This window comes from Marmota flaviventris, chromosome 16, assembly GCF_047511675.1.
Source record: "Marmota flaviventris isolate mMarFla1 chromosome 16, mMarFla1.hap1, whole genome shotgun sequence".
In the NCBI taxonomy this organism is placed as follows: Eukaryota; Metazoa; Chordata; class Mammalia; order Rodentia; family Sciuridae; genus Marmota; species Marmota flaviventris.
The window spans coordinates 68,089,350-68,104,752 of NC_092513.1; the positions used below are offsets into that span (position 1 = coordinate 68,089,350).

Sequence of the window (15,403 nt, forward strand, 5' to 3'; positions counted from 1 at the left end):
TACAGGCAGAACCTAATTATAAAGCTAAGCTTTGTCTCTTGAAGATATTACCACCCTTATTTTTTAAAGAAAACTCTGGGGGGGGGGGGGGAAGCTCTCTAAATAAAGCCTGTCAGAGTGAAGTCTTTTTTAAGCAAGCAAAGAGATCAATAGTCTTAATACCATAAATGTTAAAATTTCAAAGAAAACTAACCAATGTGAGAAAGTGTGGTCAGTGGGGGGAGTGGCCACTGGGCTCACAGCCTGCAATGGCCCCCTTCGGCCTGGCCCCTCCTCCACTGTCCTGTATTGAAGGAGAAGAGCTGTGGAGGGGTCTCTGTGGAGGGGGGTTCTTTTTCTTTTTTCTTTCCACACTTTTTATTGGTGCATTATAGTTGTACATAATGATGGGATCTGTTGTTACATGCACACAATGTAACCACACAGTTTGGCCAATACTCTGCCCAGCACTTCCACTGTGTGTGTGTGTGTGTGGGGGGGGAAACCTCCTTTTCTTTCCTTCATACCTAATTCTAGGTGAAGTCCTATAAAACCTCACAGCCAGCTTTCCCTACCATTGCTCCCAATCTTTAAAACAGCTACTCAATATCTGATAGTCTTGAAAGCACTTTAAGGAAGCAAAGTAAAGTTAATCAGGAGCCTTCGTGGTACCCTAGAGCGCCAGCTCTGCTCCAGGAAGTCAGCAGGGCAGGGCGAGATCCACCCCTTTCCTAACCATCTGGAGTGAGGGGCTGGAGGAATACCCTTCACTGCCCCTAGCAGGTCAGAGTGTCAACTCAAAGTAAGCATCTTTCCTGAATTTTACTTTTCAAAATAACACTAAAAATGTGCAGATATGGTTCTAGGGGAATAAATATTTCAGTTCAGGTAAATTTAAAGGTAACATTCTGATTTTTTCCTTAATAATGCCTGATACTTTTCTTTCACTTTTGTAGACACAAGGAAGATAAGAGTGAGAAAGGAGCACATTCAGAGCAGGATCTGTGCTACTCAGAAGCTGCATTCTCTATTTAAAAATGCATTCACTCAAAATTAAAGAGCAACACAAGAAAACTGCATGCATAATGTACTCATTTTTAAGTGTTTTTGCAAAAAGGAAATAACCAAGGTTTGGTGATAGAATCTGATGACCTCATTGAACTTGCTGTCTTCCTGCCTCAGCCTTCTGAGCTGCTAGGATAAATAGGCATGTGCCACCATGCCCGGCTTGATTCCCAGTTTATGTATAATTATAATGTACCAATAAAGAAAGGTTAAAAAAGGAAACATAACCTCTTAAAACCGAAAAAAAAGTTGATATAATTTCCTTTAAGGAAATTGAAAATATGTAAGCTATGAAAGTGTATATTTTCATCTCCCAAATGTAGTTCTAGAAATATTCTGAAATAATATAAAAATGTAACATAAGAACGTTCACTATAATGTTGTTACTTATAATAGCAGAAAATCGGTGCTAATCTAAATGTTCTAAAATGGGGGACAGGGCAAATGCTAATGATGGCATACCACTGGACATCGTAATAGCACTGTGTTTGAAAAGGACATTTAATCAGATGGTAAAATGTTCATGGTATTTTGGTAAGCCAAAGACATGGGTTAGCTCTAGTTCTGGCAAAATGGCAGGTTAGACAAGCTACTTCCAAGCCCTAAGAGAGGTGTGAAGCTTCTGGCCACCACCAATGGACAAGTGGTGTCCACTAACAGTGCAAATTCTCAAGTTCAGTGTCAAGGAGGCAGAACCAGCAGGCCATGTCTGACAGCTAGAAACTCCGAAGGCACCAACCCCAACTTGAGCTAATGCTTCCTGTGATTGCAATTTGAACGGATAAAGCTACTGGGTAAGTACAAGAGAAAAAAGATTGGTTTGCCACTACTGCAAATGGATCTCTTACTTAAAGGAAAAGAAAAAAATTTGATTTTCCTTGATTAAACCACAAACTTTGGACTTTAAGAAAACGAAAAGACAAGTCAGTGTCTCACAGTTCTTACAGTGATTAAGAGAACCGTTTTCTTTCTGCATAAAACAGTGAAGTTATCATTGATGTGCAAATAATTAATATTCTACTTCACAAGACCATTTGATCAATAATAACATAGTAACTGATTACAAGGAACTTCAGAACAAAATAAGAATTACTTAAACAGTAAACTGCTCTTTGTGATCCTACAGACATAAGTTAGCCTCACAATCAGCAATGAGGAAACTGCTGGTGGGTGATGTCATCAACTGAAAACTGCCTCTCTAGGTGACATCCTACAGTGGGAGAAGCTGTCTCTCAAAAGAACGTCAAGTCTCCAAGAGAAAGACACAACCATGATCAGAGTTCACTGCGCAGGAGGTGTCCTGGTGGCCTTAAGACGGCAGAACAAAAGCTCTCTGTGGGGTAGCTGAGAAGGGTGTTCACATTCAGGACAAGGTGCTTGGTTTGCAGTGTTGCTGCTTCTCCTCCAGCCATTTCCAGGGCTGCAGGATATGGGGTGGCAAACAGGTAGGGCGCAGAAGTGCAGTGCAGGCCACATGCTGTCACTTTTGGCACAAACACTTCCCTTAGGAGGGAAGATGAACTTCATGGTGCCCTACGAGGCCCTCAGCGAGGCCAGGAAGATGGACAGTGAAGGTGGAAAGACTCTGGCCTCCACCTCCATTTCTAGTCACAGACACAGCAGCTTTCTGTAACTCTGGGGTAAGGAAAAGTTCTGATGCTTAAAGAAAGGTCTGGAAGCCTTTCCTTAAACCAGGAGGGAAGGAGCAAAATGGGGAAGAAGGTGATTAAGAGGGAGACACAAGAAAGCAAGATCAGCCTTCTCTGAGATTTCCCTTGACTCAGCCTCTGCAGCCCTGAGTCCTGACCCTGCCTTTGCTCCTGGTGCGACCTTGGCCAGGAGTTCACTAGGTAAGTCAGCAGAGCCACCACATGCCAGAGGTGGAGCAGAGGCTCCATGGCCTCCTGTCCTGGAGCACAGGCCAGCACAAGCATGCTAGGCCCATCCAGGCTCTGGTCATCGCACAGCAGAAGGGAAGGCCCCTGCCTGTCTGCCATGTTCATCTAAGTCTAACACCCAGGTCCCACCTCCCGCCTGAGGCTGCTCCAGCCTTCCACCCTCTGAGACCACCAGACTCCCATGCATTCAGTCACACAGTCCAAAGTGCCCTCAGACACTGTGCTCAGAGAGGCTGTAAGGATCCTTGGCTGTAGGTTTTCATTTGGTATTTAAATGACAAATACCTAGAGGACAAAGGCCATGGTATTTCTGCCTCCACCTCTAATATTTATTGAAGTCAGTCAAAAATATTTGACCAGAAAAAATGGAAAAAACAAGTTGGTGAAAAGGCCAAACAGAAGAGATAAAGAATATGTTAAAAAGCAGAAAACAAACAAAAAAAATTACTAGAGAATGCAGATGAAGGCAGTGTGATGTGACATGAACACACCTCGTCTTCATATTTGGGCCATTTTTACTAGAGAGCAGAGATGAACAGAGATCAATTTTGGTTTAGGAATGTCCTGGTATCAGAAATAACAAAAGGGGCAGGAGAATACCAACCGCAGGTTAGAAAAGGCAGGATTCTTCAATGTCTTCTGCAGTTCCATACTTCTGGGGTTGCACTGGGATGCTCATATGAGTTCATGGAACTCATCAGATGGAGGATACAGGGATTAATTCCAGGTGGAGGATACCTGATTCTACTCCTCTCACCAGCTGGAAGACACTGGGATCCACTCCCCTCACCAGGCATAGCGTATGGGGATCAACTCCCTTCACTGGCTGGAGGGCACAGGGATCTACTCCCTTCATGCAGTGGAGGGTGCAGGGATCTATTGCCATCGTTGGATGCAGGGTACACTGTCAATAAGATGAAGGGTCTCTTCCAGGTCCTGAGAACTGGGAGCCTGGGCAGGTTCCCTGTGGATAACAACCTTCACTAGTCCACACTGGAAGGAAAGCTGGTGTGAATTTCCTAGTGCACCATCCATCCAGATGAATGTCAGCTGATGATCTGACTTTACAACAGATGACCTGCCTAGTCAGCTTCCACTAGGTAACAGATCACCTGAAGCTAGCTAATGCGGGAAGACACCGTTAGGATAAGCACACTAATCTACTTTAATTCAATTAAAGGTATGTTTCCTCCACAGACACTTTATTGAAACTTTGATTACTATAAAGCCCAAATTTAAATATACTTGATTAAATATGAAGGCTTCTATTTATCTGTTTTCTTAATGTTAAAATTTGAACACTCTAAACTTTTAAAGTTTTAAAATTCTTTTCAAAAAAGTAACATAAAGCATTGCCACATATGATCCCTTTGAGTAGTCCTTCCTTACACTTAGAAACATCAATCATATTAAACTGCAGAGGAAGGGAGGGTATGCTGCCTTTCAGGCCACTAAGATTACGACCCCTGCGGCTAGTGACAAAGGTCAGAGGCCACAGGACTGTAGCTTCAACACTTCCCCTGGCAGTGCCCCCCTGTTCTGATGGTAGGGGGCTGGGTAACAGCCTGAGGGACTTGAGGTGTTAACAAAGTATCTTCTAGAAGAGACCATAAAAAACGCTGTAGAGGCTGCCAGTGTTTGGGACCACGGCCTGGTGCATGGTTCTGGGCAGGAGGTGATGGAGGAGTCAAGCAGAGTCAGCCACAGGCCAGGGGGCAAAGGAAGGCAGCCCTGGAAGCTGTGGACAGACCCACCCAACAGAATGTTCTGCAAGAGGACCCTGACCTGCACCATCCTATGGTGGTGGCCACTAGGCCTGAAAACCCAAGTGCAAATATAGGCTGGTGCAAGCGACTGGGGAGAGATAAGAGGGCAGTCGTGCACACACGAGGGGCAGGGAGGGGTTTGGCAAGCAGATGAGGGGAAGGCAGGGCAGAAACCAGCTTCACCTCACAGCTGGTCTTAGAACGGGCAGCAAGACCCAGCAGGAGGCAAAGGTGCACAGGACACTGGCCAGGGTGGAGAGCGAAGGAAATGCAGGACCACTCTCAGGAGTGCTTGCTAGCTTGCTAGCTTGCTTTTTGAGACTTGTCTGCTGACATTACTATTACAGAAAGAATCGCAATTCCGACATGTGTATTTTAGAGGGAGAAGAATACGCAGAAAGGTTTTTCTGGTCTTTATTTTTCCCCTTCCCCAAACAAAGGGGAAGGTGGTATAAGTTTGAAAACTGATGACTAATTTTAGCCCTATGTATAATTTAAGACTGCAGAATATTCAAATTTCAGCATTTATTCTAGAGGTGCACCACTGCACCAGCCTACTCAAATGACACTAAGGCACCTGCTGTCTCCCTCTCTGCTACCCAGATCAACTGGAATCCTCTTCGATGGCTGGAATGTGAGAGGAGAGGAAGCAACCTCTGAAGGCCACGGCGATCTAGATGGGCCTCACCTCGGAGTCAGAGCTGTCCAGCTCGGCCAGCGTGGGGGCCTTGAGGAGCTTCTTGCGCTGTGTAGGTGCTTGCTGGGCAGCACGGGTCCCCCCAATTTCTGTCTGCGATGTCAGGCCTCCATTCAGCATAGATGGCTCCCCAACATTCTTTGGAGATTCTGGGGTAGTCACATCTGGAGGAAGAAAGAGAGAAGCTCAGCTGTGCTTAAACCATCAAGGTAGGTGGTGCTGAAAACTGGCATCAAGCAACAAGCACCTCCTGATCACTCGGGCTTGGCACAGAGGCACCTCGCCTTTGCCCACAAACCACTATGTTCAGGGTTTAACTGTTGAGACTTGATAAAGGAAACTTCACACGTTCACATTTGTAGTTCAGAATTCAGATCTGGGAGAAATCCTACAGACTCTGACTTCTTTTTATTTTTCAGATGAAGAAACTGAGGTTCTGAGAATCTGGCTTTCCTTTACTACCTCTGAGGAGGCAGAGGTGGGCAGACGTAAGGATAGCACATGGAGCCTTACGGGCACAGTTCCAAGCTCTGTATGTGTCTTGGACACCAGGGGCTGGAGTTGTGGCTCAGAGGTAGAGTGCTTGCCTAGCACTGTGAGGCACTGGGTTCGAGCCTCAGCACCACATACAAATAAAATAAAAACATTTTTAAAAAACCCAATATACCAGTAATTCATATACCAAAAATCAATATGCCAACAAACAAAGAATCTGGGAGATGTTCCCTCTCACACATCAGATTTAAATTATTAAGGGCTCAAATTTGATGGGAAGTTAACATGACAAACAAGGAGGAGGAGGAGGAGGAGGCAGCTCTCTACAGGAGCCTCCTGATTCTGAGCAAGCTGCCCAAGCTGCTTCCCCCTCTGTAACACAAGGACAGGGACAGAGGAGAGCTGCTGAGAGGGCGCAAGGCTGACACCACTCAAGGACACCCTGTAGGCAAGGCGGGCAACACCAGAGCCAGCAGCTGTGAGCAAGTGAAGGCAGGCCCAGACTGGCACCCGAGCCCCATGCCGAGCCCCATGCCAAGCCCCTGCTCTGGGGCGCTCTCCTGGAATCCTCCCCTGCAAGTGGAATTAGTTTTCCTCACCATTTCAAGTAAAAACTTAAGTGTGGACTGAATTTAATAGCTTACTCAAAACAAGGGTACATGAAAGTGAGGAGGAGCAGCAGTAGGTTTTTCCTCAACAAATGACACTTCTACGTCTGGAGTTAAGAGGTCAAGTTCCAGGAAACAGTCAGTAGGCAAGAGTGCTCCACTGTGCAACTCCCGGGACGCTGCCTAGGAGCCTGCACAAGAGACCTGCACACTGTGCTTACTGCAAATGACACACAGCTTATGCAACGTTTATAATCTCTGCTTATTTTTGGAGACAGGACGTCAGAGAACATGCACTTCTGAACATGAAGAAAGGTTTGAACAAGCTAGAAAAAAAGGATGAAAGGAAGAGGAAAGGGAAGAAAAAAGGAGGGAGGAGGGAAGAAGGAACGGAGAAGGCAGAGCATCAGTCAGGTTTTTAATACCTAACAATACACACACTTATTTTATTATTGCCTTCCTGGGGATTAAATGGTTAGAACAAATAAATAATTGATGGTGTGTGTGTGTGGGGGGGTGGGTATTGAAAGAGAAAAAATAGAATGGGTGACAAGGGTTTACATAAAATATAAAGGTTAAAATCATTAAATAATTCTTTTGTAAGAGATGTAGGGAGAAGTATCTTAAGTATGTTAAAAGTTTTCCAGAAAGCAAGAGGAAATGACTGGGCTAAATGATTAATTTCTATTCAAGAAAAAAAGTGTTTAAATATGGTCTTGAAGAATAAATTTCTCAAAGTTTTATTCTACAGAATACTAACTCTATAGAATTCTAACTATATACATTTCCAAAGACTGCTCGCATTGTTTAGGAGAAAGCACTCCTAAAACTCAGGCGAGACAGGCGAGAAAGCTCTCGCCTGTCTGAGCTTCTCATATTCCCACAGAGGCTCCCTCTGCTCCGTGGGTGGCAAAGAGGAGGAGGAGGCCTGGGAACATGGCCAGCCTCCCAGTCCAGGATGGACACACTTCCCACCCTGCTGCACCCCACCACGGGTAGCGCTTAGGGGCATGAGCAGCTCAGTGGTACATATTTATGAAAACTTTGTAAAATATATAACCACTAATCAGATCCGGGATTTTATGGATATCATTGCTTAGGACAATGAAGAGAGTCATTTAGGGTAGTTTAAACATCTTAAACAGTACTGGAGGCACTATGTGGAGTTCAGGGACAGTGGCTGCCCTGAGCTCATTTCAATACAGGGACATTGAGAAACTGCCCAGCAGCTTCCTAACCATCTGAACACTGTTCTACGACAGTTGTCTCTTTAGCTCACTGATTAAAACTCCTGGAATCAACACCTATTGGTATTTGGATTAAACTTTTTATTTCTTCTATGTAAGACAGCATATCTTGAGGGGAAAAATTGTGTTATATTAAAGATGTGAAATATTTAGACAGTTTTAGAAACACAGAATCTAAAATGTATACTTATAATATTCAATATTTTATATAATAACTTTGTGCTGCCTTATTCTGTTTGAGGAAATTTGACTAGAATACAGGTTCTATATTTAATATATACATAGGAAAAATACTCACCTTGATTGATGCTGAGTGGACTGTTAGGAATTTCACTGAGAAATGACCTCTCTACGATGTTCTTAAGCAGCAGGATGTACTGTCTTATTCTACACTTAGATTCAAAAGTTATCATCTAGACTACAAGCTTCAAATGTTTACTCCTTAGTCTGTGCATTCTTCAACTCAGGAAATACACTCCTATCCTTAATAGAATTAGAAATGGACGAACCTTTCCTGTTTACAATCTGGGACATTTTGATAATAGTCAAAATGCAACAATGAAAAACATAAAAGTAGCACAAAAAAGAATGAAGCAGTTGGAAATCACAGAGTACATTAAGGCACAAAATAAATCACAGCAAATGACAAGTGAAGGCAAAACTCTCTGCTGGAGGGTGTAAGTAACAAGAACTTTCTTCCCAACACAGAACACCCGTGGGCCTGTGAACACACCCTCATGTGGGAGCCCAAGCCTGTGTCCATCAACCCACTGCCCACCACCTCATTCCCTGCCACCCAGCCTCAGAGACCTCAGGCAGAGGTCAGGAAAAGAGCCTCGTGGTACACTTGGCCAACTTCCGGAGAGCAGCAGTCACACATACGTTCTAAAACTTTCCTGAGTTCCTTTTCTAGACTATATTTGTTTTTACGGGGTTACTCTGCAAATGGTTGATAAAATTAAAATTGTCAAATGGATAAAAGAAAATAGAAAAGGCTCTTCAGTGGTCAGTCAAAAAGATTGTAAAATTTTATTCATGCCATAGATCTACAAAAATAAACAGAAAACTTAAAAGCAGTTGGAAATTAGTTTCACAGTTAAAAGACAGTATTCAATATAGAAAATGAAGTTAGAACTCTCTGGCTCTTTACATATGCACTATATGTAAGGTATGCCACTACTTCTTTGTGACTTAAGGAGCATTCTATAGTATTTAAAAGGAAATTCTGGAAGAAAACATTGTAATACCTCATGTTATATGTTTTAAACAGTGGCTTCTAAAATTAAAAACTTTAAACTGTAAAATATTTCATTGAAATCAGCTGGCTTTGGAAGTTTGCTCATGTGTGCTCTTCCCTGAGCCACAACCTGCACTGGTTTTCTTCACTCTTGAGCTGTCATTCCCACCTGGGCTACATCTACCCAGCTCCTGCCTACCAACTGAGACTCTGCAGGCATCTCAAGCAGCTGACTGTTGGGAGTTCAGCTACTAAAAACTGAATGCCCCAGAGAACAGGATGCACTGAAATTTGGTTTTCTTAAAAGTCTTTCTCTTTCTCTCAAGGCCAAGGCCGGAAGCTGTGACAGCCCCATGTGGGTGGTGGCTGAGTTCTGGACCCTAAGCCTGGCATCATGGCTCCCGCGTAACTGACCAAGAGTGCGGATGTGCTGCAGTTTTGATTATTTCAAGTATACTGTTTTCAAAAGGCAGAATGTCTTACTGACCACAGATTACAAGAAAGCCTTTCAATTTTCTTTTTTGACATGTTTGAACAAGCAGATGAATGCAACGTGTTTCACAGAAACCACACAAACCCACGTCAGGTGTGAAATGTTTGTTGTTTTTACCTGACAAGTCAAAACTGTGAGACATGCTAAGTGGCCGCATTGCTGGAAAAAAGAAAACAAACAATAAAAGAAAACAGTTCAGCTGTTAGGAGTATACAGGAAAGAAAGAAAGGGCGGAGCGCGCAGGCACACCTCAGCCCCCAGGCTGCTAGAGAGCAGGCCTGAAGGTGGCAGCACCATGCAGGAACCTGAGCCTCCACTGGGTCACTGAGACTTGACATGCAGGGACAACAGAAGGGAAAATGAAGATGAAGAATTGCAGAATAGAAAGCCACAGAAGGATCTTTCACTTATATATAAAATAGACCCAAAGGAAAAACGGGCAAGTTTTAAAACAGGATTTTAGGGAATGTACACAATGTTTAGAATTTTAGCACACAAATGTAGTAATGTAAGTCAGGGTGAAAATTTCAATAATGTAAGTCAGGATGAAAATTTGGTTTTCTCAATAAAGGTGAAACATTTCAGTTTAACAGTCTCAGTAACCAGCGGCATCACAACGTGTTATATACTGTGTCTTCAGATATAAATGACTTCCAAAAAGGGTGCTTGGCACACAGTAAAAAAAAAAAAAAAAAAAAAAAACAATGATTACCATTTCTTAAGATCATTATTTCCGTCTTGTTGAAATAATCTGTTTCTAAAATTTATTACATATCATGAAACTGCCAAAATATGTACTTTAAGTGGGTAAATTTTAGGGTATGTATATTATACCTTACCCAAGCAGGCAGAGGAGGCTGTGAGAGAGATCTGATGAATTTGGTACTATGGACAGAGCTACCTACTTTCATTGCAGTCCCAAACCCTGACCAGTAACTTGATGGTACCTTGCCCAGGAGAACACCTCTTCCGTGCCCTGGGCTGTTCTCCTGTCCCTGTTCAGAAACTGTGCAGGGATGCACAGCATTTCAGATGCCCAGGTGGCCTTCCTCCCTCCCTCAGGAGGTGCGGTCTGCTCTCCCCAGGCACACACTCAGCTACCAGGACCTGCAAGGCTCCCCAGAACCGCTGGAGGCAGAGTGGAGTCTCTGGTGTCAGCCCACATTCTTTCTTCCATTCTTCTACATCCTCTTCACACCAGCTAGCCAGGATGATCTGAGGCGTTCACTATTTCTTTTTGGCTTCCCCATTCCACAAAGCCCTCATCACAGCCCTGTCTCAGGCAACTTGTCATCTAAGGACAATGCTGCCTTCCTGGCATGACCTCTGGTGGCCTGAGGTGCTGCTGCGGGAGGATCCACTGCAGGAGGGCAAGGCTGACGCACAGGCACACCAAGCAGTGTCCTCCAGGAAGGCAGCCTCTGGGCTCTGTACCCCAACTGAACAGACTGTACTCTTCAGCATGTATGTTAGTAGGTGATTTCAGGGAATAATTCACATCTACAACCCAAAAGCTCAATATAGCATCCTTCAAAAAAATAGATGTGAAGGAAAAACACTGACTTATGTCCAGCACACATCTCCACAGGTAGATGTTTTCAAAAGCTGTATTTCATCAAAGGGATCTGCATCTGAGGTGGGGCAAATGAGGCAGCTATTTTACTTAACATTCTTACTGTTTGATGGTCAGAAAGTAATATTTTAAGCACTTCCATCCTAACGTAAAAGTTAGGATATAACTTTTTTCCCTCCAGTACTGGGGACTGAACCAGGATGCTCTACCACTAAGCCATACCCCCAGTCCTTTAAAAAATTTTTTTAAATTTTGAGACAGAGTCTCACCAAATTGCCCAGGATGGCCTCCAACTTGCAATCCTCTGCCTCAGCCTCCTTTCCTCCTAAGCATAAGAAAGTGATTAGGGATTTTGTGTTGATGAGAATAATCTTCCACTCACTCTTCAAAAACTATGCATTTCTAAACTCAAATACCATCTACTGTAGATTTTCCTAATTACGGATAGCAAATAAAATACTACATATTCTCAAGGTAAAATATTACATATCCTCAATCTTCTCTAACATTTTTCTGCTCTTCTCTGGTATGTGACCTCACCTGTGGCTGAAGACTTAAGAAAGCAATGCAGTCACTTCTGGGGGAAGAGGTTCTGTCTCTCCAAGCTCTCTAGCCCAGGAGGACAGACAGTAACTAGTGATTGTGGCAATTAACATGGTCAGAGAAAACAAGACGGGGCAGGTGCTAAAGTGCCATTTAGCCACATGCTGGAAGGTCACAGCCTTATAAATCCAGTTCTGTGTCATAATTAATGGCAAGATGTTTGTGACACATCAGTGTTAAATGGAGAGATGGGATACTGTACAGACGTGGAATTTGGTTTTTTGTCCTCACTTTTTAGATTCACAGTAGATGCAGCTGGCTGATGAAATTATGGGTGACATTTCCTTCTTCAAACATTTAGACATTTTCTCCATTTCTGCACTGGGTTTATACTAGCAAATAAATGGAGAAAAAAATGTCATACAAGTATTTAGGGGAACTTTTCTTAGGTTAAGTCTGCCAACCTTATCCAAACTCTCCAAAGCCCAATTTTATTGTTAAAAAATCTATGTAGATCTGTGTAAAAAATGAACTCAAATTCCTTACTTTTCAATTAAGATCACTTGGAATTCTAGAATTCTCACAGAATCACCAAATTTGGAGGTTGTGAAACCCCAACTGTCAAGGCTAAATAAGATACACTCAACACAAAACTGTTACTTACGTATTCTAAAGTAGGGTCCCTGCCCTGGTTAGGCAGCACCTGAATCTAATTTTTTGAAGAAGTTGAAGAACATATACTGAGAAGAACCTGCAGTAATCAATCCACTCCCCACAAAGAAGCGTCCAGGACCAGGGGCATCACCTGTGACCTCTGCCAAGCACTGCAAGAAGGAACGCCAGTCTTTCTCAGTCTTCCAAAACTCCGAGGAGGGAAGGAAAAAAATTGAAGATCAAATGAAAATGGAAAACTACAGGCCAATATCTCGGATTAACACAGACGAAAAATCCTCAACAAAACGGCAGTGAATCAACTCTAGCAGCACACTGAAAGGACTACACCTGGGCCAAGTGGGATGTGACTCTGGGGCAGGAGGACAGCTCACCCTGTGAGAATGGGTCACACCCAGCTAATGTGACCTAGTAGAGTTTGGTAAAACTCCACACCTTCCATGATACAGACTCCCAAGGAAGTGGGAACAGAGGGAAGTTAATCAGCATAATAAGGACACATGTGAAAAGCCCCCAGGTAATGCTCATCCTGAAAAACTGAACACTTTCTCTCCAATATCAGGAACCAGGCAAGAATGACCATAGCACTGGTGGACCTCAGGAAAACAGCCAGGCAATAAATGGGGACCAGAATTAAAAGGCACCTAAATTGGAAAGGAAGAGGTAAACTGTCTCTGTAGACAACAAGATCTTATATACAGAAAACCCTAACAATGCCACAGAAATTGTCAGAACTAATAAATTTAGTAAAGTTGCAAGACACAAAATCAACTACAAAAACCTGTGGCATTTCAATACATAACAGCAAACTATCTGGAAAGGAAATTAGGAGAACAATCTCATTTATCACCAAGAAGAATAAAACACCTAGGAATACTTGTATTCTAGAATCCACAAGATACAAACGAATGCAAAGACACCTCTGTGTTCAGACCACAAGAATTAATATTGCTAAAATATCTGTACTACCCAAAGCTAAATACAGATTCAACACAATCCCCATGAAAATTTTAGTGGTAGTTTATATAGAAATAGAAAAGATCAGTTCCCAAAATTCATATAGAAAACCGAAGATGAATAGCCAATCAATCCTGAGACAGAAGAGCCAAGTTAAGGCATTACTCTTGCAGAGGTTCAAATATGATGTTACGAAGTTACAGCAATCAAAACACAGGGTACTGAAGTACAGGCAGACAGCCAGACCCAAAGATGGGACAAACCTGCTTAGATGGGGTCAACTAATGTGTGACAGCGTTACCTGAACCCACGGTGGAGAAGGTAGGTACAAGCAGTGTCAGGAAAACTGAATATCCACATTCACAAGAACAAAGCTGCACTCTGGTCTTACACCATACACAAGAATCAATTCAAAGTGGATTGAAAACTTAAAGTGAAAGACCTTGAAGTATAAAACTCCCATTAAAAAGCAGCAGAAAACCTTTACGACAGTGGTCTGGGCACCGATTTCAGGGATATGACACTAAAATCACAGGCAACACAAGAAAAACGAACACATGGGACTGCATCACACTAAAAGGCTTCCAGTGCCAGCAGAGCCCAGAGGGGAGGCTGGGCAGACACCAGCTCAGAGTCTGCACTGATACTGGACATCAACTCCTCATTTCAAGTTCTCTGAGCCTCCACTGTCAATCACTGTGGGAGTGACTGGAGACCAGAGATGACAACGCACAGCCCTGCTTACTGCACACTTCCAGAAGAGACCATGAGGCTGCAACTGCAGGAGGGCTGAGTGAGCCCCAGCAGAGCCCATCAGGACGGCTTCTCCAGGGCCAAGACAGGGGTCTAAGACCAGCAGGGGACCCGCCCCACTGCACCCAAGGATCACAGCAGACTTCTTTCCTTTTTAAATAGTTAACATTTTATTCCTAATGCAATAGAAAAGCTTAATTTTTTAAAATTGTGGTAAGAGCGCTTTAAAATGAAATCTACCTTAATCTATTTTCTTTCTCTCTTTTCGGCAGTGCAAGGTAAGTGTCCTACCACTGAGCTACACCCCAGCCCCATTTTAACAAATGTTGAAGTGTGAGATACGTTATTACTGAATACAGATACAATTTTGTACAGCAAATCTTTGGAGCTTACTCATCTTGTTTGATCGATAAGCCAGGCCCTGGCAACCAACACTACGTTTTTCTGATTCTATGAATTTGAGTGGTTTAGAGTCCTACTATTAGTAAATCCATGCAATATTTGTTTTTCTTATTTCACTCAGCATGATATCCTGAAGGCCCTTGTGAAATATGCCTTGTTTTTTGTTTTGTTTTTTATTTTAGTGGTACTAGGGATGGAATCCAGGGCCTCATACCTACTGAGCAAGTGCTCTGCTACTGAGCTACAAACCCAGCCCAGACATTTTTTTATATTTCAGGGGATCCACAGACTTTCCTCCAAGGAAAAAAACCCTTGGTTCCCTGATCTATGTTGTGGCTCATATAAATGCTTATATGGAATTGTCATTTAGCATGCTTTAAATATTTTTCCTTTCCTTCTTTTTTTTGAAGCAGGATCTCCCTGTGCCACCCAGACTGATCCCGTACTCCAGGATACCCCTTCTCAGCATCCCAGACAGGGGATCTCCAGGTGTGCACCAGTATACTCAGCTTAAATGTTCAAGAGACAAAACGTGCTGCCATAAACCCAGGGAGGTACATGATGGTACACGTCTGGGCATGATGGTACACATCTGTAATCCCAGCTACTCAGGAGGCTAAGGCAGGAGGACTACAAGGTCGAGGCCACTCTGGGCAACTTAGTGAGACCCTCTCTCAAAAACTAAACTAAAAACCCCAAATTACAACAAAAATATCTCATGAGGGATAAGCTGATAGAACCTTGCTCACTCTAGCTTTGTAACCAGAAGGCACATTAACTATTTTACAGCCCAGTCCCATACTAGGAACACAACAAACAAGAGCTATGGGTCCTGCCACACTAAAGGAGGGTGAGGGCCAAATAGGGAACACTGGTGTGGCCTGAGTGAGGGGTTCCAGAGTGGAAGCGGGGAGCACAGTCAGAGGACACACCAGGTTGGGGAGGAGGCACCTGGTTAGACAGTGGCTGCTGGGCTGCCAATGGGAGCAGACTCAACGGGGCCTGGACAGCAGGCAGG

General features: G+C 43.5%; 1 protein-coding gene across 2 annotated transcripts in view; it reads right to left on the reverse strand.

Moving 5' to 3' along the window:
• The window catches only part of Spire1 (spire type actin nucleation factor 1), a 133,613-nt gene that overhangs the window by 16,275 nt on the left and 101,935 nt on the right, over positions 1–15,403 (reverse strand). For both annotated transcript variants that reach the window (XM_071602487.1, XM_071602486.1), the window contains exon 9: positions 5,397–5,569. In XM_071602487.1, the coding sequence (XP_071458588.1) occupies positions 5,397–5,569 (173 nt within the window). The remainder of the gene's footprint in view (positions 1–5,396; positions 5,570–15,403) is intronic.